The sequence below is a fragment of the Stigmatopora nigra genome, chromosome 12, assembly GCF_051989575.1.
Source record: "Stigmatopora nigra isolate UIUO_SnigA chromosome 12, RoL_Snig_1.1, whole genome shotgun sequence".
Taxonomy (NCBI): Eukaryota; Metazoa; Chordata; class Actinopteri; order Syngnathiformes; family Syngnathidae; genus Stigmatopora; species Stigmatopora nigra.
The window spans coordinates 8,183,336-8,206,047 of NC_135519.1; the positions used below are offsets into that span (position 1 = coordinate 8,183,336).

Genomic DNA, 22,712 nt, shown 5'->3' on the forward strand with positions numbered 1-22,712 from the left:
TATTTTTTAAAAATGCAAGTTTCTATGTCACCAGGAAAATAACTTTATTCTCCGATCAAATAATGTTCATGCAGATTTGTTGCATAAAAGAAATTAAGGCACTTTATGAGAAGTACATCTTATTCTTAGAGTACCACTAGTTCGACTATGTACAATACAATTAGAAATCTCTCCTCTGAATTGAAGATTTGATATTTACAAAGAGTTCTAAAAAGGGATGGTCCTTGAGTGACATCAACACAGAGAAGAGACACACCACGGTTCGTTCTTGTGCTGTCAATACTGAGATGTCATGCTTTAGGACATGTGTTTGCCACATGAGGACACTGTTGAGACTCCTGTCAACTTGGGGTGAGGTAACGGAAATAGAAATCCTCCTAATAGTGCAAGTAAAAAAAAAAAATAGATCAACATTTTTACGTCAAACAAAAGCAATTGGAAAAACAACCAATCAAGGTCAGATTTTAAAAAAAATCTATCATTTGCTGACATCATAAAATAACTTCAGGTATAAAATGTAGTACGTTAAGGAAAATCTGTTCATGGCAATGCATGAAAACATATCGGTCATCGATAATACTAGATTTAAACATTTGGAATTTACATAACATTTACAAAAATATTCCATTGGCCCCAAAATAATTTCCATTTATGAGAGCCATAAATAAATGTTGAATAAAACAGCTTATTGCTTTTGTTTTACTTCTTTAACAATACAGAGTTTTGGTATCTCTGACTAACATGGGTCTTGGCATCCCATTTCAAAATTATAAATATGCTATAGCCTACCCGTATATATAGCTCAAACTGTGTGGCAATACACAATTACAGTGTTTGCTTTAAAAAAAAATGCAACAGTGTATTTAAATTAAAAAAAGGGTCGGTCAACAGAAAGGTTACTCAAACTAAATTAAGCGATCACATTTTTGTGATTTTACAAATAAACTCCTTGCATTGATAGTTTTAAAGGAGCCACACCTGGCCTAGAATGAAGATTATGGTAGGTAATGTTACCCTGAGATTGTCCAGGTTGTGCGACATTTAAATTAAGACTTGGAAAACATGATTGTCACTTTTTCCATGATTGTTTTGTTGTATTGCAGTTATATTCCAGACATTTTTTCAGTGTATGCGACATTTAAAAGTTTTCACAGTTTGGCCTTTCCCAGTCCACCAGGTGCCTCTGGCGATGAACCATCCACACCTCTTGCTTTTCAAAGACCCTGCCGCAGAACCAGCAACTGAATTTCTTTGCAACTATTTTGTTGGGCGAAACTGCATCAACCACCTCATACTTTTTCCTGCCAAGTCTACGCAACCTAAGCTTCAAAACAAACCTTTCCTGGACTAGGTTCTCCCCGTGCCATGGCGGTTGAGTCTGAGCGTCCATATAAAGGTTTGCTTCATGGGTCCCATTGGTCACAGCTGACAGTGCTTTCAGAGTCCTTTGCGACAGCACTACCTTCTGCACGTCTCCTTTGTACCGGCTGACCACATTCATAATCCTGGCCACCTCTGGGACGTCTGCATCTGGGTGATTGAGTACCACGACTGGCTGGTCTCTCACAGGACGCTTGATCAATTGAGAGGGATTCATGGCTATCAATTTCAGTGTTCTTTGAAGGTTTTTTGGAAGTGGCTGCTGGCAGCGTACAAAGGCTGGCTGTGATTTTTGTCCCGTGGCTTTCTTTGTTGGCTGGTCAGAATTGCTGAGATGGTCTGTGTTGGATTGGGGAGGCACTTCTATATCATGGTCACTCTGCCTTTTCCCTGCTGGGTTCATAATACCTGTGAAGTTGAATTTGACACTAGTTTAGACATTTCTGCAGCATCTAACAGTGAGTTTCATTTCAATATAAAGTATCATTTGTAGTCTTACCATGTGATGTAATAGCAGGTTGAGAAAAAGGGGGAGAATTGCTGGGGGTGCTTTGAGTGGCCCCATCATCAACAGCTGACACACTGCAGTTTGGGGATCCGTTGGAGCAAGGGAACTGCATGGTCTCAGGACACAGCTCGATGGATGTCTTCATTAAATTTGACATGGTGCTCTTATCATGAACAGTCTGCACAACTTGTAATGTCTTATTTACATTGTCATTTTTTCTATCAAATGGCAATGGCAAATCTTCAGACACGAAAGGCTGCTCATTAAGAAAATTCTTCAACTGGGCAGGTTTTGTGTCTCCATGTAGAGGAGGTTCAGTCTCTGATAGTGCATGTGCTATTGTAACGGCTTCTTTGGGGTCATGTTGATCAATCATAGGTATCGAGACCTGCATTGTTGTGTCAGGAGGTGCTTGTTTGGACTGGTCTTCCACTGGTAGTAAAGGGCTTTGTGACACCCACTGTCTTTCTTTGACAGGATTTTTCTTTAACACAATCTTTAAGGCAAGCTCAGAGCTTACTTTCTTCACCTTTTTAAACCTGGTCTTTCTTTTTCTTCTTTTTCTCAAAGTAGTACTTTTTGGTTTGTCTTTATGAGTGGCTTTCTGCTCTTGGCTCTCAGTTGTGATGATTGGATCACAAGAATGATTGATTTCCTCAAAGCCCAGCTGCATGTCTTCTTGCTTTACATCGTTCCCGTGGTTTAAGTTTAATATATGGTTCTCTCCATTCTCCAGGATTTTAACAAACTCAAGTGGTTTGTTTTGAGAGTGATTCAATACATCTTTGCTATCTTTTGTTTCAGTGTCCAGGCAATATGGGGTATCATTCAAAATTACTTGACGTCGGTTTTGGCCATTGTCATAATGAGCATCGGTAGCAGAACTTTCAGGGGTTAGACTTTCTTTTTCTGTTGTCTCCACCACTTTTAATCTCTTAGGATAGGTAGCACCATTCTGGGATACAGTTATCTTGTTCTGGACTGTGAGGACAGTGAGCTCCTCAGAATTAGACACGATGCAATTCTCAGACTTTGGATGGATGCTAATATCTTGAGGAACATTGGACAGAACACTTTTAAGAGCCTTGGTCCATTTCTGGTCACCCTTTTCCCCTGCTACAGATTTCATTAAAAACTGTTGGGTCTTCTCTAGAGTAGTTTGGGGATCTGACAAATCACAGTATTTATTCAAGAAGTCTCTACCTGGAAGAGAAAGGCAGTCCTGTGTCAACCAGCACATTTCTTTGACTGAACTTCTTGTTAACCTCGGCCTTATGTGGGTATTGTTTGAGTTCCTTGCTTTGGAACGGATCTTCTTTTTTCTCTGGTCACCTTTCAGGCAACCATGGTTTGCATTAATGTGCTTTGCAAGCACCAGATTTTGAGATGCTTCATAGCTACAGTAGGGACAACGTAAAGTTTCATTTGCTTTAACAGAAGCAAATTGAGTATTACTTTTGTCGAGTTCAATCTCATTTGCTGTTTGAAGGCCAAGATGATGTACACACATATGCTTTAAAAACACTGCCACATCATCAGTCGAGAATCTTGGACATTTTTCACAAGAATATTTGCCATTTTGGCAGTGACAAATTGTAAGATGAGTACTCAGTTCAGCCCAGGTGCGTTTTATGTCATCCTTACATATGCTGCAGCTAGAAAAAGTGTCTTTGTGGCTTAACAGATGTACCCTTAGGTATGAGAGGTCAGGTGCATCAAAAGGACACATATGACAAGAAAAAATAGGTGAGCTCCCTCTGTGGTTTTCCTTGAAGTGTCTCACTAAGTCTTTGGAAACATACTCTTGATTGTCTTTGCAATGACAGCACGTGAACCTGAGTGCATCAATATTATGGTTTGTCCAGCATTCACTTGGTTGTGACTCTAAGTTGGGCTTATTTGAGGAAGGCCACTCTGTGCTATGTTCATGTTCCTCGGACATATGTTTTGGTCCATTTTGAGCTTCACGTTGCATAGTTGAGCAAGGAGCTGAAGGTTTCGTTCGGCGGAGCCGTTTGCGCCCAGCTCGATTGTTCTTTCGAGCGCGCTGCTTTTTATTTGGAGCAGAGATAACGCTGTAAACATTCACCAAGTCCATAGGCCTTCAGGTTCCTATGAGTAAAAATAAATTGAATCAATGCAAATTCAAATCAACTAGTTTAAAAGAAAGCAATATTCCATTTTAATATACAGTGTGTATTGGATATGTTAAGATTTACATGTGTTATCAACAAAAATGTCTTCAAAACGATTCAAAAGTTTTAGGATTCAGTTCACTTTAACAAGTGTAAACATATTGGATATGAACAAGAATTATTATGCCGTGTCCCTAAACATGGATCATCTTCAGCGAGGTCTGCGTACAATTGAAATTACCAGCTACAGATGCTTTTTGGACAATTTTGCACCAACCATACTAGTAACCCAGCATTAAAATTACACAGCTGACCATAGAAAAGCAAAGAATCACCCTTCTGTGCATCCATGGATCCACAAAATAGTTGTAAATCATTGCTTTACCAGACAGTATTCACACAATAGATGCACTCTTTTTTGGTACATGTCCACCTGTTGCTAGATATGGTGGAACTTGTTATGTTTGAAAATTCTATCATTTGCCGTTGGCGGAAAACACGGAACTCTTTTGAATAACTGAGTGATCGGCCACTGCTGGTGGGCTCACTTTTGTGCACAACCACTTGATCACCATTTACAGTCAATATGCAATGAGATCCCTGTCGGAATTTGCTAATCCAATAATGAGTGAAGCAGAAGGAGCCACCAAAAGTAATCATATCATTGCAGCCTCGTCGGCGAATGGGGCGGCCATTGTACTACTATAACTTAACCACAACAAAGTGACGAGAATGTAGCCGACAGACGCGTATGGAATTGGGAAGTGACGATTTAAATACAACCGAGCAGAGGACTTGTCACTGTATTCAATTCCCAGAAGAACAAGATTTGTGCGTTTGCTGTCGATCTGACTGCGAAAATGTGACGCAAAGTGCCGTTTCGTTTGTTTTAAATGACGTGACGCACCAAGCGTTTGCATAGACAAAATAACTTGAGGAATAAAAAAAAACGTCGGGCAAAGTTACGATCGTTGCATATTATTGCGGGGCGTCGCTGCGACGGCGTAATTAAAGGCAGATCGGGGCGAAGAATTGCTGGGGAGAGTAGTGTCTCGGCTTTTACCTTTTCTTTTGTCGAGAGCTTGACAGCTCAGCGAGTGGCAGCCATGATGGTTTCATCATCCGGGGATTACAGCCTCTGAGCCCCTTTAGCCTTTAGCCTGATGGCACTCAGTTGCAGCTCGTCCTGTCTCAAACCTCATCCTGACTATAGCGACTGAGCGAAATTGATCAAAACCAAAATATTGTTTTGAATTGTTTGAAACGGAAAACTATGCATTGTTCGCTGTCCTATTAAACCTATAAACATATTTGCCTCTGAGTTAGGTTAACTTTGGATATCTGACAATAATTTAAAAGGCAATCAATCCATTTATTAACTCTTTCACTGCCATTCGCTACGATGGACGCTAAATTAGTGGTGCCCAAACTTTTGAGGAGATCCGGGTCCGATCACGTCATTTTTCAGAGGGTGGGCTTTTACATGTTTATTATTAATTATGGACTAATTGGCTGCTATTGACGGTGATAGACGTCCAATCCATTTTAGATGGGCGGCCAGCCCTGTCAAAATTGATTGGACTGGTCCATCCATCCATCCATCCTTTCATCCATCCACCCATCCGTCCAATCAGCCGTCTGTCCGCACACCGTGTTGCTTTCAAGGACAAATGGAAATTAATTTTAAAAAAAATTAGAGTAAAGTCAAACCAAATATTAGTTTATTTTTCTCTTTAAAAAATCATCTCAGAATGTATACGTCATATTGAAATAACATACAATAACAGTTTCTCATCAGGTATGTGTTAATATATATACATTCTCATTGTAGAGCGTTTAATTTTGTAATTGATAGCGGTTCACCTTGATGATTGTATTTCCGGTGGCGGTGAAGTCTGCAGCTGTGTTTGCTGGACACATGCAGACCGAAGAAGTTTCACCGACTGATTAGTTCTCAGTGCGGTTTGCGAGTATGTTCTTCGAATATACTCTGGAATTTACTTTGCCGAAACGGACTGTTGCATTCCCTTCATGTGCACACTAGGTGAAGTTTCCCCTTTGCTAAATGTTCTTAATATAGTTCTTTGAAACTTATGAATGAACGGACAGGACAGTTGCTGCTGCTAGCATTAACAGTACCGACTACTGCCGCATCATCATCATGCGTCTTTTAAATCAGGCGCTGTAGTATTCTCGTGAAATGTGTTTAACTGACGTAATAATTGCTGATAGAATGCAATCACGCTTCATTTTTTTTGTTCGTTTGTATTTTCAGATATTTCTAAAGCCCCTGCGTTAAATGGAGCTAGAGGACCATTGGTGGAAAGGACAACTGGCTACAGATATTTATCAAACGCTGAGATGCAATGTAAGTCTCCAGACTGATGTCTGGTGTAGGAACTGTGTAAGTTGGAGCTGACTGTCGCATCAAAAATAAGATTTTATAGTTTAGTTTCTGAAAACGAGAAAATTATTTGGATCTAGTTTGTTATCATTACTTACTGTGGCTCCCAGTCTATTCAAATAGACTGTCATTCTGATAATGTACTACAAATTAGTGTTTCAGCTTCAGAACACATTGAAGACAAATGAAATATTAACATCAAGGCTCAATTTGCTTTATTTGTTGGTGACTTGCTAGGCAGAATGAAGGACTAATGCAAAATGTTGTCAATCAGGAGCTCAAGCTGCCCTCCTTCAAAGGCCAGTCCCCTCAGCTCAACTTGAGGCGATACTTTGCAGACCTCATAGCCATCATCAGCAACCACTTCCAACTGTGTCCAACAGCTAGACACCTTGCTGTCTACCTGCTGGACCTCTTCATGGACCGCTATGATGTCACTATTCACCAGCTTCACATGGTCTCGCTCTCATGTCTTCTTTTGGCCAGTAAGTGTAACTGAGACCATGAATTTAGAAGGAAATTTCTGCAGTTTTTTCATGTGTTGTAATGCTCAGATTTACTTCTTTTAGGCAAGTTTGAGGAAAGAGAGGACAAGATTCCAAAACTGGACATTCTGAACAGCCTAGGATGCATGAGCTCCATAAACCTTGTTTTGACTAAGCAGGCTCTACTAAACATGGAGCTTTTCCTTCTAGAATCCTTCCAGTGGAACCTGTACCTCCCCACTGCTGCTCATTTCATAGAATACTACCTTTCAATTGCAGTACATGAGGGAGATCTCCATGATGGCTGGCCTATGTCCTGCCTCGAGAAAACAAGACTTTACATGGCCAAGTATGCTGATTACTTCCTGGAGGTCTCCCTGCAAGGTGATGTTATCAAAAGTTTAATATTGCATGCAAAATCAGTTTTAATTGTAAATTAGGCTACTATTCACACATTCCTGAAAAAAAACTTTTTTTGGTGTAATCTATCGTGACATTATAGAAAATCTAAACATCAAAATATATATCTACAATTAGATCCTACCTATTTCTTCTTCTTTTAGATCATGGATTTTTATGTTTTGCACCCTCTCTGGTGGCTGCGGCATGCGTGGCTGCCTCACGCCTCATCCTGCATGTATCCCCCACGTGGGCTCCCCGATTGCAGCGGCTCAGTGGATATATGTGGGAGAACCTTGTCCCATGTGCTGAGAAGCTCCTCACGTGTGTATTCTACTCTACAATTAATTATATAAACTCTCCTCAGACCTTTCAAAAAAGTACACTTTAAAGGAAAACACACTGATTTGTATTGTCCCTTTTTTATTCCAGTGCACATGACAGTGATGTTAGAGAGGCCAACAAGCAGAAATGCCAACAGCCATTGCAACAAGGTCAGACGGTGTGCCATAGTTTGAGTCAGGCAGCCACTGCGGCCCCGTACCGGCACCGTCCTGGCATGCAGTACGCCCAGCAAGCTACGCAACCATCTCTTGCAGCAAACCTCAGGGCTGCCTCATATCTACCCCCCACTACCACCATGCAGGTCTCCAACGGACCCCCGCAGGGCAGTACTCAGACAATAACTACCTCATTTGAACCAAAATCGAACCAAACTAACAGAGTTTATCAAGTCGGCATGCTTTATAGTTTTGCTCCATGCTTTGACCGGTGATGGACTTCTGGCATTTTGTTATTGAATAGAAGTCAAGATATCTTTCTTTGTGTTACAAGGTAGTTCAGTATCCCAAAAGATAACACGTTTTTAATTTTAAGGGTGTTGAATGAATACATGCCGCACTTTGGACCTCAAGGTTTAAGCTATTCTGTAGTATTTTTTTCTGTGGAGAGCTGTTGTTAGGGTTTTTGTTGAGTTGATAACTGTTATGAGGCTTTTCAAGTATACCACTAGAGTCCTTGCACAGCGGTATTACTTCAAATTGTTATAATTTGGCCATGCCAAAATATTTATTTATTTATTTACTTGAGCTAAAATACGTAAAAGTATTGCACAAAAGATGCCTAACAGCCATGTTGTTGAGAACAATACTTAGTTGAGGCGATACCAGCACCGGATTCATATCCCTTTCTGGGAAATAAATGGCGCACATTTGTTGAATATTTTTGTACTTGTATAGATGTTTTGGGGTTTTTTGGTTTTCATAACTGTGAACTGTTTCCAAAAAAATCAGTTCATATTTGGAAAGTGTGTTGCTCTTGTGTACACAAATTGTTTCAGTCAGTGCTGTGCACTAAGTTTTAATTAAAATATAAACCTCTGTTGAACTTCAAATTGTTACCAAAAGTTTTCATTGACATTATTACATGCCTCTACATCACCTATAATGTTGGGATAAGAAAGGTCCCTGCATTTTGTGTAACTTGTGAACACGTATATTTCAGGGGTGGGCAAGTCTGGTCCTCGAGAGCCCATATCCAGTCTGTTTTCCATGTCTCCTTGCACCAACACGCATTAATCAAATAATTGGAATCAGTATGAAGCTTCTGGACAGCTTGCTGATGAGTTGATCATATGATTCAGCTGTGGTAGAGGAGGGAAATATGAAAAACAGACTGGATAGAGGCTCCCGAGGACCGGACGTGGCCACCCCTTTACTAGCCAATCTTAACACTAAACCTGACCATAATGCAGCGCGGTAAAGAAACCCTAACGGTTCGGGAGACGTGGAAAACAGACTGGATAGGTGCTCTCGAGGCCCGGACGTGGCCACCCCTGCGCTAACAATAACCCTAAACCACCATGGGGAAACTACGGCCCGCGGGCAATATATGACTGATTAGGCTTTATAATCCGACCCGTCAATGTTGTCCAAATTATAAATATCAACGACCTCATTCATTTCCCTTTCCCTGCACTACCCTCGTTTCCTCGGTAGAAAGCGCACTAGTCTAGACCTTTGTTGGAGTGTAACTCACTGGCACAAAAGGGAGACCAACAACACATTTCCCACTGAAATGTGAGTTCCTCTACTGTGTTAAAAAAATGCAATTTGCACATGTACTTACAGCAGCAATACAGTAGCTTAATTCACATGCAACTCATCATTCAATTTAAAGACAGCTTTCTTTCATTGAATAATATGTTCTTAATGATGAAAGTAAATTTGAAAATAACTATTCACCTTTAATTGTGTCTTTTTTCTTCCTTTCCATCCCCAGGTTTGATAAATTACATTGCGTGTCCAAAAGGTCTTGGCCTGCCCATATGTCAAATTTTAGTATCCATTCTGGCCCGCAAGTCAAAAACTTTGCCCACCCCTACTCTAAACCTTATCCTAAACCTGACCATAACGAAGCATGGTAAACGCATGGAAAACTGACTGGATATGTGCTCTCTAGGAACGGACGTGGTCACCCCTTCACTAAACCTAAACCCTTTGACCTGAATTTCCCCTAAAATGTTTTCGGTCAAAATTCCCATTTTGAGCCGAGCAAAGTATAGTAAAGAGTTCAGCACCATGGACAGCTCCAGGTATTATCACTCCGTATCTATTGTCATTTGAGCGAATCAAATCAAACAGCGACGACTAAGCAGGGAATTAGTACAACAGTGACTAATAATAAAGGCTTTGGGGAAAAACAAAGGTATGTCAAAATATGATGCATAAATACGATGTTTGGTTCTTTTCATAGGTATCAATGAATAAAGATGCGTTTCTATGTATTGGATACAATGCTGTGTTGTTAAAGCCCGCCTACGACCACGCCAATATAACATATACGCGTAAAAAAAACAAACGTCCTACACGTTTTTTCTCTACTCGTTTCCTCTTTAGACGTGTACGTGATTGGCTCCACTGTGATGTGTGTAGCCAATCACCGATCGTCTAACACAGAGGAAGGAATAAATGCAAGATGGCCCCTCATATAAAAACAGTCCACAGGATCGCCCTCACAGCGACACAAAATAACTCTTTATACTTAATTAGGTTGAAATATTCATCGGCGAAGAGTTCTGCGGGTTGACGTAAGCTATAGATTGATATGTGTGTGGTAATTAATAATTTTTCATGGCACAAGAAACCTAGAAGGCAACAGCGACAACTTTGATGCCATGAATTGTGAAGTCTTCGTCTCGGTTTGACACACTTGGGGCGGTCAGTAGCACATCCACACACACGATCGGGCCTCGACTCGCTAACAGTAGCAGCTAACTAGCTCATGATTTCGCCTGCTATTATTTGCCACATTGGAACCCTTCCACACCGATCGTGTTGAGTTACTAGCTTCTGCTTGAATGTGGGACGGGAAGAACGAAAGGACCGCTGAACATGGCTGTAACAAGGTAACACCGGCCTACATTTCGCTTACACATAGTTTCTTTTAATGTGATGGACTTTACTTAACAATTAGCTAGCGTTCCTTCTTAACAACAGAGTGTGCTGTTTAGTTGTGCCAAGATCGGCGTAGCGACAACTCAGATCTCCAGATAGTCGGTTTACAAACAGTGTAATGTTGGCGGAAAACTTGAGCACTCGTCAGTGTACACGTTTAAAATCCGACTAATGACTAAAACTGACTGGCATTGCTGGTCCGATATTACATTTTAATTGATTCTTCTGCAGTGTTGAGCACCACTGCTTGTTTGATGTAGTCTTGATGCTCAAAAGATGCAGGGATGACATAAAATGTGACGATCGGTATAGTGTCGGTGTTGATTTACATCACCTACTGATCTATTTATCAGCAATCTGATATTTGCATTGCTATGCATTGTAGGATGTTTGAGGTGTTCTGTTGTTCCAAGTCATCTTGGTGTGACACTGATCATCATTTGCATAGTGAACTCTGTGTTGAAGTTTTACCTTGGGGGAAACCTGTACACCTCTAATCCACTCCAATGTATTTATAGACTGCTTATGTAAAGCAGTAAAACCCACTCTTGGTTACAAATACTCGTAAATGGTTACACAAAATCACAATGTAATGATTGACTCCAAATTCTATTTCTGATTTATTTTACATGAGCATACATATTATTAATGAGAAGCTTTTCCTGTAATTGTGCTTATATATTTTAGCGGCCACTCTTGCGTACGCACTTTGTCATGCATTGTCTTTAGCGACTCTATATGCTTATTTCTAGACTTGATCGTTTGTTCATCCTACTTGACACTGGAACAACGCCAGTAACCAGGAAAGCAGCAGCCCAGCAACTAGGAGAAGTTGTGAAACTACACCCACATGAACTAAATAATCTTTTATCAAAGGTATGTGTGATTCTTCACTACAAAGTGCTTTAAAAGACCACAAAGGTTTTTTTTTTTGTTTTTCTCCCCAAACACGGTGCCATGAGATGTCTTTTCTAAGGATATTTTAGCTGTATTTGTATTGTGTTCTAATTGTTCTGCTCATCTTGCATTTGAATAGTTAAGGCAATAGATTGATTCTTTCTATTCAAAGGTCTTGACCTACCTAAGGAGTCCAAATTGGGACACGCGCATTGCAGCAGGTCAAGCTGTAGAGGCTATTGTAAAAAATATTCCAGAGTGGAAGCCTGCCCCAAACCCTAAAGAAGGTCAGTGCCCAGGCTGTCTGTGCAAATTGAATATTTGTTTGGTTTATTTAGACAAAGGCGGCATATTGTAATGAAAGTCATCTATTTCTTTTGTTACAGAGTCCTTAACTGAAGATCCAACTAGTGACAGGCTGAGTTTTTACCATTTTGACATTTCCCGCCTACTCAAACATGGAGCGTCTCTTTTGGGATCAGCAGGAGTGGAGTTTGAATTACAGGACGACAAAATGTGTAGGTCAAAGCATGATTACATAATAATGATTACATTTAGAATTGTTGAGACTCAAACACGGCCAGTGTTCCATTATAAAGGCACACAAACGCCCATTTATAAAGTATGTGCTCACAAATTGTTTTTTCTCATTGTAATTAAAACTGCATTTCTGACGCATTACTCACTCTTTGGAAACTTTTGAAAGTAACTTTTCTATATTTTCAGGTGAAATGGACCCCAAGGAACGTCTGGCCTGTCAAAGAAAGCTTCTTCAGAAGAAACTTGGACTTGACATAGGTGCTGCAATTGGTATGGATACAGAGGAGTTATTTAACGACGAGGACCTCGACTATACGTATTCATCGAGTGGGTCCCGACCTCAAGGAAGCAAGCTAAGTGGAGGATCCACCTCCCGTAACCATGTTGTAGGTCTTCCTTTCATCTTTAACCAGAACAGCATGAGTAGGCGTTTTCCACTTATTTTAACATTATTGAATAATGCATTGACAAATGTATATCTTTGCAGCCTATTCAAGCTGCCGAATTGATCGACTCCGAATTCCGGCCAGGCATGAGCAATCGCCAAAGGAATAAAGCAAAAAGGCTTGCAAAGCTAGTTGCAAAACAAAAATCCAGGGACTTGGACACAAATGAAAAAAGGTAAGGAGAAAAATAAGCATGATTGTTCTGCATATTGCAGTCTTTTGAATGGTATTCGTATCCATATGGAGTGCATGTAATACTATAATTTATATCCAGTATGATAGTGAAGTTGTTGAAGCTACCCCTACATAAAAACAGATTTAAGGCTGTTTGATAAATGTTTGCTTTTGAGGTTTTAAGCTTGCTTGCTAAAACATGGCCTAAAGTATATTTTTGTTTTTGTTTTAATGTATTTTTTTCAAATAATTTTGCCATTTAGTAATGACAGTTTTGAAGGTGAGCCTGAAGAGAAACGAAGGAAAACCACCAACATGGGTGACCAACCAGCATTGGAGCAAAAAGGTTTAATCAACAAAGTTACGGATAACGCTGCTCTTTCAGAGGAGGTATTGAAACTAATACACATCTGTGCCCAAACTATTCTACAAACTGGGTGCAGGTTTTTGCTCCAACTGATGTGGCACACAATTAGCAAACCTTCCTGCAATCAATTAATCAATTACATGTTTAAGGCATCAGATTGATGAAAACGTATCTTCATCGGTTGGAATGAAAACCTATGGCCTCCGATGACTAGATTAGACACCCATGATATCCATAAATGTATCCAGATGTGGCTATTTTCCAAATCAAATTAATGAATCGTGTATGTCTTTTGATGTTTAGATACAAGAGTGGCCCTTAGAAAGCTTCAGTGAAGAGCTCTGCAATGACCTTTTTAATCCTTCTTGGGAGGTACAAGCAAAAAGTTTTGGTACAGTGTTAACTCATTGACCGCAATGATGGCGATCGACTATTTTAACCAATTTAACTGTTTATAGATCCGTCATGGTGCAGGCACTGGTCTTAGAGAAATCCTCAAGTGCCATGGTGCTGGAGGTGGAAAACTTGTGGGAAGCACTGTGGAGCAGGTATGTGTTTAATGTGAATGAAGAAATGTTTTACCAGTAACTCTGGGACCTCTTACATTGATAAGATGATGCGGCAGCATGAGGAGTGGATACAAGACCTCGTCATCCGTTTGCTGTGTGTCTTCGCTCTGGATCGTTTTGGAGACTTTGTGTCTGATGAGGTTGGTTTTTATCTCCGAGACTGCTCTGGTTTATCGTACACATGATTAGAGATAATAAGAAACAGTATATGTACACAGTCATACACACTAACTTTAAAGCATTCATATTTGACAGATTTTTTTAAAGTTATCTATCGATCTCTATTAATCACTTACTAGGTAGTGGCACCTGTCCGGGAGACGTGTGCTCAGACGCTTGGTGTGGCACTTCGCTACATGAGTGAGACGGGTGTGTCTATGACAGTTGATGTCCTACTGAAGCTGCTCAAAGAAGACCAGTGGGAGGTCCGTCACGGAGGCCTTCTTGGAATCAAATATGCTCTTGCTGTCCGACAGGTAGCAGCTGCTCAATAATTTGGTATCCACTATTCCGGTTTGTGGGGCTTTTGCGAATCACTGTTCTTCCCCCCCGCATTTAAGGACCTCATCTCCATTTTGCTCCCACGCCTGCTCCCTGCCATTACTGAGGGTCTTCAGGACCTCGATGATGATGTCAGGGCTGTAGCAGCTGCAGCACTCATCCCAGTGGTAGAAGGCTTAGTACAGTTACTCCCCAGTAAGGTCAGTTTCCAAGAGCAGTCCTCAAATGTGTTGTCCAGAGAAGGTTTAAACAAAATTTTAGGTTCGGCTTTTACACATTGTCCTTCTCGTCAAGGTTTAATATTAATATAGCATTCTGTACCATTCAGGTACCATTCATCATAAATACGTTGTGGGATGCTCTTTTGGATCTGGATGATCTCACTGCATCCACCAACAGCATCATGACATTGTTGTCATCCCTGCTCACCTACCCGCAGGTTCGGCAGTGCAGGTTGGTCTCAGTAACGTTTTCTGTCGTAGCTGAATGATAGATAATGTTAATTGCTGAGCACAGTGTGAAATTGCAAACTTTAAGCAGCTGATGTACTTATTTTGACCTTGTACATTAAACAATTTAAATTGAAAAAAAGGTTAGCTCTAAGCTCATTCTGTGTCCATGAGGTGTGGTTATTAATGTTTTTTTGCATCACTTTTGGCTTGTAGTACGCAGCAGTCATTAACAGTGCTGGTCCCTCGGGTTTGGCCCTTCTTGAGACATACAATATCTTCAGTGAGAAAAGCAGCACTGGAAACACTTTACACGCTGCTATCTAAATCTGACCAGGTAAACTTGGATAAGCATGTTGCCTTGTATGATGTGATCTATGAATGTTTAATAATATGTTTACTAGCTGATGTTTTTTCCCCAATTTATTTTTTATCAGAATTGTGCATTGTGGATTAATCCTATCATGCAAGATATGCTTCGCCACATTTTCCAGTCTTGCATACTCGAAAGCAATGAGGAAATTCTGGAACTCATACAAAAGGTATGTCACTGCATATGAGGACTGAATACAACACATTGCAGGATAGGGTTTTTCTGCTATTGACTATTATTTATTTAGCATCAAGCCTGTTCATTGTCCTTGTATACAGGTATGGACAGAGCTTATCTCACAGGCCCCTCAACAGTATGTGGTAGCAGCCAGTTGTCCGTGGATGGGTGCCTGGCTTTGTTTCATGATGCAAGCCTCGCACATTCCCATAGATCTCAACATGTTGCTGGAAGTGAAAGCCCGCTGCAAGGTTCTTCTTTCTGTTTGAATCTTATAACATAGTTAAAATAGTTTAATTAGATGGACTCTAGTTATTAAAAAGTGTTTATAAAGAGAGGCAGGATAGGAAGTCATGAACATTTTTGTTAATAGTCCTGCTTATGCTGACATTTTTTATCAAACAAATTTAACATTTAAAGAACTCTAAATGTGCTGCAAGATTATAGGTATATGTCTGATCAGCAATTGAAATGCACCAATTATTTCACATGGCATTTAATGAAGTCTGTTCTTTTACTAGGATAAAGCTGGTCCTAAGGCACGCCAAGCAACCAACCAGGTAAAGGAAACAGTCCAGAAGTATATAGCAGGAGCAGAGACAGTGACTGATGACCCTGTGTTAAGGGACTATGTGGTGATTCGCGCTCGACTTATGGCTGCCAAGTAAGTTGGCATATTTTAACTGTATAAAACTGCAGCACTTTTTGTGAGCAATGAGTCATGAATATCATTTTTGAAACGTTTATTTCTATAACATTGCTCTGCTCTCTTTTCTATAGATTGCTCGGAGCTCTGTGTAGGTGTATCTGTGATCCTCATCTCAATGCCGCAACTCAGGAGATCCGTCCAGCTGAGTCGCTAGGCCAGTTGCTGCTCTTTCACCTCAATTCAAAGTCTGCACTGCAGCGAATTGCTGTTGCTCTTGTGCTCTGTGAGTGGGCTGCTCTTCAAAAGGTGAAACCTATTTCTTTTTCTTTTTTAGTACATTTATGTGTGAGGACTCTGTACATTTTCAAATCAAATTTTCATTGACCTTTTGACTCTCCCGGACAGGATTGCCAGACAGTGTCGAGCACGGTGCAGCCTCGTCTTCTCGCTATTCTTTCAGAGCACTTGTATTACGATGAGATTGCCATCCCTTTCACACGGATGCAAAATGAGTGCAAGCAGCTCATCGCCTTGCTCTCCGAGGCTCACATCGATATTCAAGACCGCCTCAATTGTAGCGTTTTCACCATTGATCAAGCCAATGAGCTGGTATGACCAAATCCGCACTGACTTCACGTATACCTTTTAACTATAATAATATAACTCCTTCTCTTGCACTTCCACTAGTTGACAACCATCTTCACAGAGTCAACATCGGGTTTGAATCTGAAGACAAAACCATGGCAAGCATTGGACAGTAAACGGCAGCAGGCACAGGCCACAGTAATGGAAACTAATAATGAATGGCAGCAATTGCATCTCCGGGTCCATATGTTCACCGCCTGTGCAGTGATCAACCTCCTAGTACTCCCTGACAAACTCAACCCACTGGTCCGACCTCTGATGGAGTCTATCAAGCGTGAAGAAAATACACTTATTCAGAGCTATGCTGCTTCTTTTATTGCCAAGTTGCTACAACAGTGTGGCAGTCGTTTGCCTTGTCCCAATCCCAAAATTATCAAAAACCTCTGTGCCTCAGTTTGCGCAGACTCTTCTGTTACGCCTTCGTCTGCTTGTCCTGTGCCCACCCCACAAGAAAATTCTAAAGGTAGCCGGAGTAGAAAGTTGAATGGATTATTTGCCTCAGTACCTCTTGAGTTCTACTGTCTGTTTTATTTTACACGAACATTTTCTTGTTCTCTTATGGTCATTAGGCAACAATTTGGACAAAGACTGCCCACATCACATGGTCACCAAAACTCGAGGTATCATGACTCTGTATCGTCATCAAAGGGCAGCGTTTGCAATCACAAGTAAAAGGGGCCCTGTTCCGAAATCATCAAAAACTCCCCCCTCTGACCTTCCACCTGGCAGCGCTATTGGTTTGGAGAATGATGAGGTATGAAGGGATGGGACAATGCCATGTTAAGGTACAAAATAAAGTGTTCCTGTACTTGATTTTTTTTTTTTTTTTTTGTCTTTTAGAGGAAGCCATGTCTCATTCAAAGGAGAGGGGCGGAGTTTTCCCTTACAACCATTGCAAGGCACTTTGGTGCTGACCTCACAAAGTCTTTGCCTTACCTTTGGGAGAACACAGTGGGACCTTTGAGGGCTGTTGTTGATAAAAATAATGATATTGGTATGTTGCTTAAAAACACTCTTTAAAGACAGAAATATAGTAAAAATTAAGTGGTAATGTAGATTGTGTGTATGTGCACTTTTGGGTTACACTAACAATTGTTTCTGGAAAAACAATTTCTCAATATTAAATGTGAAGGATTATTTTTTAATTGAAGTTGAATACAACTGAACTGTTTGTAAAATAAGGTACAGTAGTTAAATTAATTATTAATGATCTATTTTTAATAACACTAGAGGGAGCCTGTGTCCAACTGGTGGTACTCCTACCACAATTTAAGAACCATGATATAGGGAAATTCATTAAATGTCATGACGCAGGTTGTGTGCTTCCTGTGTTCCAGATAGGCAGATTCAGTTGGAGAGAGGTGATGTTGCAGCTCAGGAACTGGTAAACTCACTACAAGTACTCGAAGTCATGACTGGAGCCATGTCCGATGAGCTCAAACCTCTGGTATGATGTTTACCTTCATAGCTATTCTATTGTATTAGCAATGACCTCCTCACAAAATCCGCTCCAGTAAACCTGTTGATTAATCCCAATTCCTTTTCCTTGGCACAGTATTTCACTGCAGAGGGGATTGCTCACTGGCATTTTGTGAAAAGAAAACTCATGTTTGTTTTCCTGTATTTTCAGCTACTGGAACACCTTCCTCATCTGTTTACATGCCTGCAGCATCCTTACACAGCAGTGCGTCACATGGCAGCACGGTGTGTAGGTGTGCTTAGTAAGATATCCATGCTGGAGACCATGGATGCTTTTCTTGAGTGTGTCCTACCCTGGTTAGCAGCTATTCATGATTGCACTAAACAGGAGGGGTCCATTGAAGCTTTGGCTTGTATCCTTCATGCTTTCTCATGTGGATATCTTGCTGGTCTTATTTAGAATGTACATTGTCAACAAGGCGTTCGGTTTTACTTTGAGGCCGCCAATTGTCCTTGACAGGATGACTTGCAGGCATTATGGAACAGTTGGACGTTGATATCGTGCCCTACATCGTACTGCTGGTAGTACCGGTGTTGGGACGTATGAGCGATCCCAGTGACAGCATTCGTTTCATGGCCACGCAGTGCTTTGCTACACTCATCCGCCTATTACCGCTGGAAGTAAGGCCACACAATTAAGATTTGTTGAGCACTCTCACCTTGACTGATCTCCTCACTTGTTTGCCAGGCGGGAATACCTGACCCCCCTGCCATGTCCACTGAACTCATCCGCCAGAAGGCCAGAGAGCGATGCTTTTTGGAACAACTGCTAGATGGAAGAAAGTTAGAGAATTACGTTATTCCCGTGCCCATTAAGGCAGAACTAAGGAAATACCAGCAGGTAAGGTTCTTTTTAAATTTGTTAGTTATATTAGAGAGCATTTTCTTTTTGAGGCAAAAGTTTTCATTATGGCTCCCAAGAAATAACATTCAAAAATGTGAATAGTATCTCGCTCTGTTCAGAAAGGTGTTTAAACTGTGGTATAGATGTATTGTATTGTTGGTAGCCTAAAGTGTCCACTGGTTTTATCTCTCAGGATGGTGTGAATTGGCTTTCATTCCTAAACAAGTACAAGCTGCACGGTATATTGTGTGATGACATGGGCCTGGGCAAGACTTTGCAATCTATATGCATACTGGCAGGAGATCACTACCTCAGGTAATGTTAAAGCCCAAATGTTGCGTGGATTTTGATTTTCCTAGAAGTGAGCAGCACCCAACCTTGTAAATGGTTGATGCCTTTTTTAGGGCTCAAGAATATACCAAGACAAAGGCAGCAGACTGCAGCCCGCTACCGTCATTAGTGGTGTGCCCCCCAACACTAACTGGTCACTGGGTGGATGAGGTTGGCAAGTTCTGTGCTAGAGAATACCTCAACCCTCTGCACTATACCGGGCCGCCTACAGAGAGAATGCGGTAAGGTCCTTGAAGGGCATATGTTTGTGTGGGCAGAGTTTATTCTGAGTGAAAGCCAAATAGTATTTCACTTTGATTTCAGGTTACAACACCAAGTGAAAAAACACAATCTTGTTGTTGCGTCTTACGATGTCGTACGAAATGACATTGACTTTTTCAAGTGAGTACCATCTATGGATTAATCCGATTTTATTTCAAAGAACATTTTGTTAACAAGTGTTGTGATTTCTACTTTTACAGACACATCAAATTCAATTATTGTATTCTTGATGAAGGTCACATCATCAAAAATGGCAAAACCAAACTTTCCAAAGCTATTAAACAATTGGCCGCCAACTTCCGTGTCATTTTATCAGGAACACCAATTCAGGTGAGTTTATCCTCTTCATGATTGTTAACTTCTCCCTTTTAATCACCTTTATCTAGTGTTTCATGACTTTCAATTCTCATCCTATCCCCAGAATAACGTTCTGGAGCTCTGGTCCCTCTTTGACTTCCTCATGCCGGGCTTCTTGGGGACAGAGCGCCAGTTTGCTGCACGTTACGGGAAACCCATCCTGGCCAGTCGTGATGCCAAAAGTTCTTCACGTGAACAAGAAGCTGGTATGGAAACGGCACACTCAAACTGAGAACTGTCAATTAAGCTCGTCTTTTTCCAGGTGTCCTGGCAATGGAGGCACTTCATCGGCAAGTCTTACCCTTCCTTTTGAGAAGGATGAAAGAGGATGTTCTCCAAGATCTTCCTCCAAAAATAATTCAGGACTACTACTGCAACTTGAGTCCTCTGCAGGTAACATGCACTACTTCATTGGCTTTACCTAAAAGTGTCCCATGTGTTGGTATTTCATCTATGTTTCCTCTAAACTTTCAGGTTCAACTTTACGAAGACTTTGCTAAGTCTCGGGCTAAGGCAAACATCGATGATAGCATCTCCGTTACCTCTCCAGAGCAACAGGAGAAACCCAAGCATAAGGCCACAGGCCATGTCTTCCAGGTGAGTCAACATAACTTGCCATATAATTCTGAAATTGAGAATAGTAAATACACAGCCTGTAGTCCTTGGTTCAAATTGTCTGTACTGCAGGAATTTTTGAACATGCACTTCCTATGTTTATCTTGAGTTCCTAACTCGAGAAGTGCCATTTTCCGCAATAGATGTCCAATCCATTCGAGTGTAAAGGCTGATAGCAAAGTAGTGACTCTTCACCTCTGACAATCACTCCCACTTTAAATCTATTGGACGTCTTCTGCTGGCGAATGTGTTTTATTTAATTTGAAAGCAGAAGGATGAAAAGAGTGAGAATAAAAAGTTGTATAATTTTCTAGGCACTGCAGTACCTGCGCAAGCTCTGCAACCACCCAAGCTTGGTTTTGACCCCACAACATCCAGAGTACAAACGCATCATCGAGCAGCTATCGGGACAAAACTCCAACCTGCGGGACATTCAGCACGCTCCGAAACTCTCTGCACTAAAACAGGTGCTCGACTTTTAGCTTTGTGTTTTTCAATAGGCCCTTTACTGTGCAAACTAAAGTGCAGGCTTGTTTGTCGGTCGGGTTAGTTGCTCCTCGACTGCGGAGTTGGCGGCGGCGGGGGTTCCGAAGGAAGCACGGAGGCAGTGGTGGCTCAGCACCGGGTGCTCATTTTCTGTCAGCTGAAGAGTATGTTGGATATCGTCGAACACGACCTCCTGAAACCCAAAATGCCTGCCGTCACCTACTTGAGATTGGACGGGAGCGTGCAGGCTGGCCTGCGCCACGCCATCGTCTCTCGGTGCGTCTTCGCCGTCGCTCCACACTCTTGAGTGTGCTTTGAATGCCTCTAAAAAGCCATTTGTTCCTCCAGGTTTAATAATGACCCATCCATTGATGTGCTGTTGCTGACAACGCACGTTGGCGGTCTTGGTCTGAACTTGACTGGTGCTGACACGGTGGTGTTTGTGGAGCATGACTGGAACCCAATGAGGGATCTGCAAGCCATGGACCGGGCACATAGGATAGGACAGGTATTCAGACAAACTGGTAAGGGTGCTGTGTTCCCTGTTTTGAGCTGCATCTCTTTTGTGTCCATCAGAAACGAGTGGTGAACGTGTACAGGCTGATCACTAGGGGAACCCTGGAGGAGAAGATAATGGGTCTGCAGAAGTTCAAAATGAATATTGCCAACACCATTATCAGCCAGGAGAATGCAAGCCTGCAGAGCATGGGAACTGACCAGCTCCTCAACCTTTTCACTCTTGACAAAGTGAGACCACAAGCATTCTTCCAAATCAGAGTCATATTTGTAATGCATGTGTGCATTTTTTTGTACTTTAGAGTGGCCAAGGTGAAAGGGCGGAACAGTCTTCGTCAACCTCAGGGAAGGCCTCCATGAAATCAGTATTGGATGGTCTGGGAGAGCTCTGGGACCAGCAACAATATGACAGCGAATACAACCTGGACAGTTTCATGCACTCCCTGCAGTAGTGGCACACAACCTCACATATCTGACCAAGCAGGACCTGGTCAGGATCGTACAAAACCTGCAAGAACTTTGTGCATTCAAGTTCCTCCGTATTTAGCTTGATTTTGCTAAGCCCCTTTATGAAATTTCTGTATATTTTTTTCTCCCCCCCAAGTTTTAGTGAATCCTGCACTTAACTGCCAATTTGTATAGTTTAATCATTTAGTTTCAGCAGTGTAAAATCTGAAGTAGCTACTACTTTTTTTTATGGCCCACTGCCTTTAAAATGCAGGGCCACAACCTTATTTTGCCTTCATCCTCAGTTGTAGAAGCACAACAGAAGACTCTGCTATCAAGTTCATTTCTGGCAATTTGAAAAATAGTGACGTCAGGCCAGGCCAAGCACTTCTTCTCATCCACCACATGATGCTATTATTTTCAGTTACTCGCAACTCTATGATGCAGAAAAGACTGATTTGTCCGGAACTTCCAAATGAGTCTACGGCTTGATGAAATGCTGTTCTCGTTGATGCAGTGTCACATTGACTAAACCGTCATCAGGGGCCAAGCTGAAAATGGTTTTGACAGAAGTATTTAAAAAAGAAAAAAGTGAGAGATCATGGACTTGTAGATATTTCTGTAATAGTGGATTTTTGTTTATGAAAGTGGAATTGTAATAAATTCTACACACCCTTTAACCATGGAGCATGAGCATTTTTATGAAGTATTTAAAAAGCACTTTTTTGATCATTGACAATTGCAAGAGCGCAAGGTTATTTGGAAAATCAAATGGCATGACAAACACGTTATACAAGTAATGA

The 22,712-nt window shown here is 41.2% G+C and overlaps 3 protein-coding genes across 3 annotated transcripts; 2 read left to right on the top strand and 1 right to left on the bottom strand.

Annotated features, from left to right (window-relative positions):
* Nucleotides 1–25: 25 nt before the first annotated feature.
* Nucleotides 26–5,464, bottom strand: znf518a (zinc finger protein 518A). The gene is made up of 3 exons (XM_077729827.1): nt 5,087–5,464; nt 1,880–4,000; nt 26–1,788 (listed from the first exon to the last, which is right to left on the bottom strand). The coding sequence occupies exons 2-3, from the start codon at nt 3,984–3,986 to the stop codon at nt 1,139–1,141; spliced, it is 2,757 nt and encodes a 918-aa protein (XP_077585953.1). The 5' UTR covers nt 3,987–4,000; nt 5,087–5,464; the 3' UTR covers nt 26–1,138.
* ccnj (cyclin J) lies at nt 4,777–8,704 on the top strand. Its single transcript, XM_077729828.1, has 6 exons — nt 4,777–6,067; nt 6,299–6,391; nt 6,702–6,912; nt 6,997–7,296; nt 7,476–7,635; nt 7,744–8,704. The coding sequence occupies exons 2-6, from the start codon at nt 6,323–6,325 to the stop codon at nt 8,084–8,086; spliced, it is 1,083 nt and encodes a 360-aa protein (XP_077585954.1). The 5' UTR covers nt 4,777–6,067; nt 6,299–6,322; the 3' UTR covers nt 8,087–8,704.
* Nucleotides 8,705–10,288: 1,584 nt separating this feature from the next.
* On the top strand, nt 10,289–22,589 carry btaf1 (BTAF1 RNA polymerase II, B-TFIID transcription factor-associated). Its single transcript, XM_077729873.1, has 38 exons — nt 10,289–10,717; nt 11,519–11,642; nt 11,836–11,950; nt 12,050–12,181; nt 12,390–12,589; nt 12,691–12,824; nt 13,087–13,213; nt 13,494–13,562; nt 13,649–13,738; nt 13,804–13,899; nt 14,059–14,235; nt 14,320–14,460; nt 14,589–14,713; nt 14,926–15,046; nt 15,147–15,251; nt 15,361–15,510; nt 15,781–15,923; nt 16,040–16,214; nt 16,314–16,517; nt 16,596–17,016; nt 17,123–17,307; nt 17,394–17,547; nt 17,891–18,000; nt 18,184–18,385; nt 18,505–18,653; nt 18,721–18,873; nt 19,070–19,191; nt 19,281–19,448; nt 19,531–19,608; nt 19,689–19,818; nt 19,910–20,051; nt 20,108–20,238; nt 20,320–20,442; nt 20,775–20,927; nt 21,011–21,222; nt 21,295–21,454; nt 21,523–21,693; nt 21,765–22,589. Exons 1-38 carry the CDS (start codon nt 10,704–10,706, stop codon nt 21,912–21,914), a joined length of 5,556 nt encoding a protein of 1,851 aa, XP_077585999.1. The 5' UTR covers nt 10,289–10,703; the 3' UTR covers nt 21,915–22,589.
* The last annotated feature ends 123 nt before the right edge of the window (nt 22,590–22,712 follow it).

Bases quoted from the DNA above. Each gene is read 5' to 3' on its own strand.
- znf518a (XM_077729827.1), bottom strand. From the start codon at position 3,986: ATGGACTTGGTGAATGTTTACAGCGTTATCTCTGCTCCAAATAAAAAG. The intron at 1,789-1,879 runs GTAAGACTACAA...TCAACTTCACAG, and splicing joins ACCTGCTATTACATCACATG to GTATTATGAACCCAGCAGGG.
- ccnj (XM_077729828.1), top strand. From the start codon at position 6,323: ATGGAGCTAGAGGACCATTGGTGGAAAGGACAACTGGCTACAGATATT. The intron at 6,392-6,701 runs GTAAGTCTCCAG...GTTGTCAATCAG, and splicing joins ATCAAACGCTGAGATGCAAT to GAGCTCAAGCTGCCCTCCTT. The intron at 7,297-7,475 runs GTGATGTTATCA...TTCTTCTTTTAG, and splicing joins CCTGGAGGTCTCCCTGCAAG to ATCATGGATTTTTATGTTTT.
- btaf1 (XM_077729873.1), top strand. The intron at 11,951-12,049 runs GTCAGTGCCCAG...CTTTTGTTACAG, and splicing joins TGCCCCAAACCCTAAAGAAG to AGTCCTTAACTGAAGATCCA. The intron at 13,739-13,803 runs GTATGTGTTTAA...TACATTGATAAG, and splicing joins TGGGAAGCACTGTGGAGCAG to ATGATGCGGCAGCATGAGGA.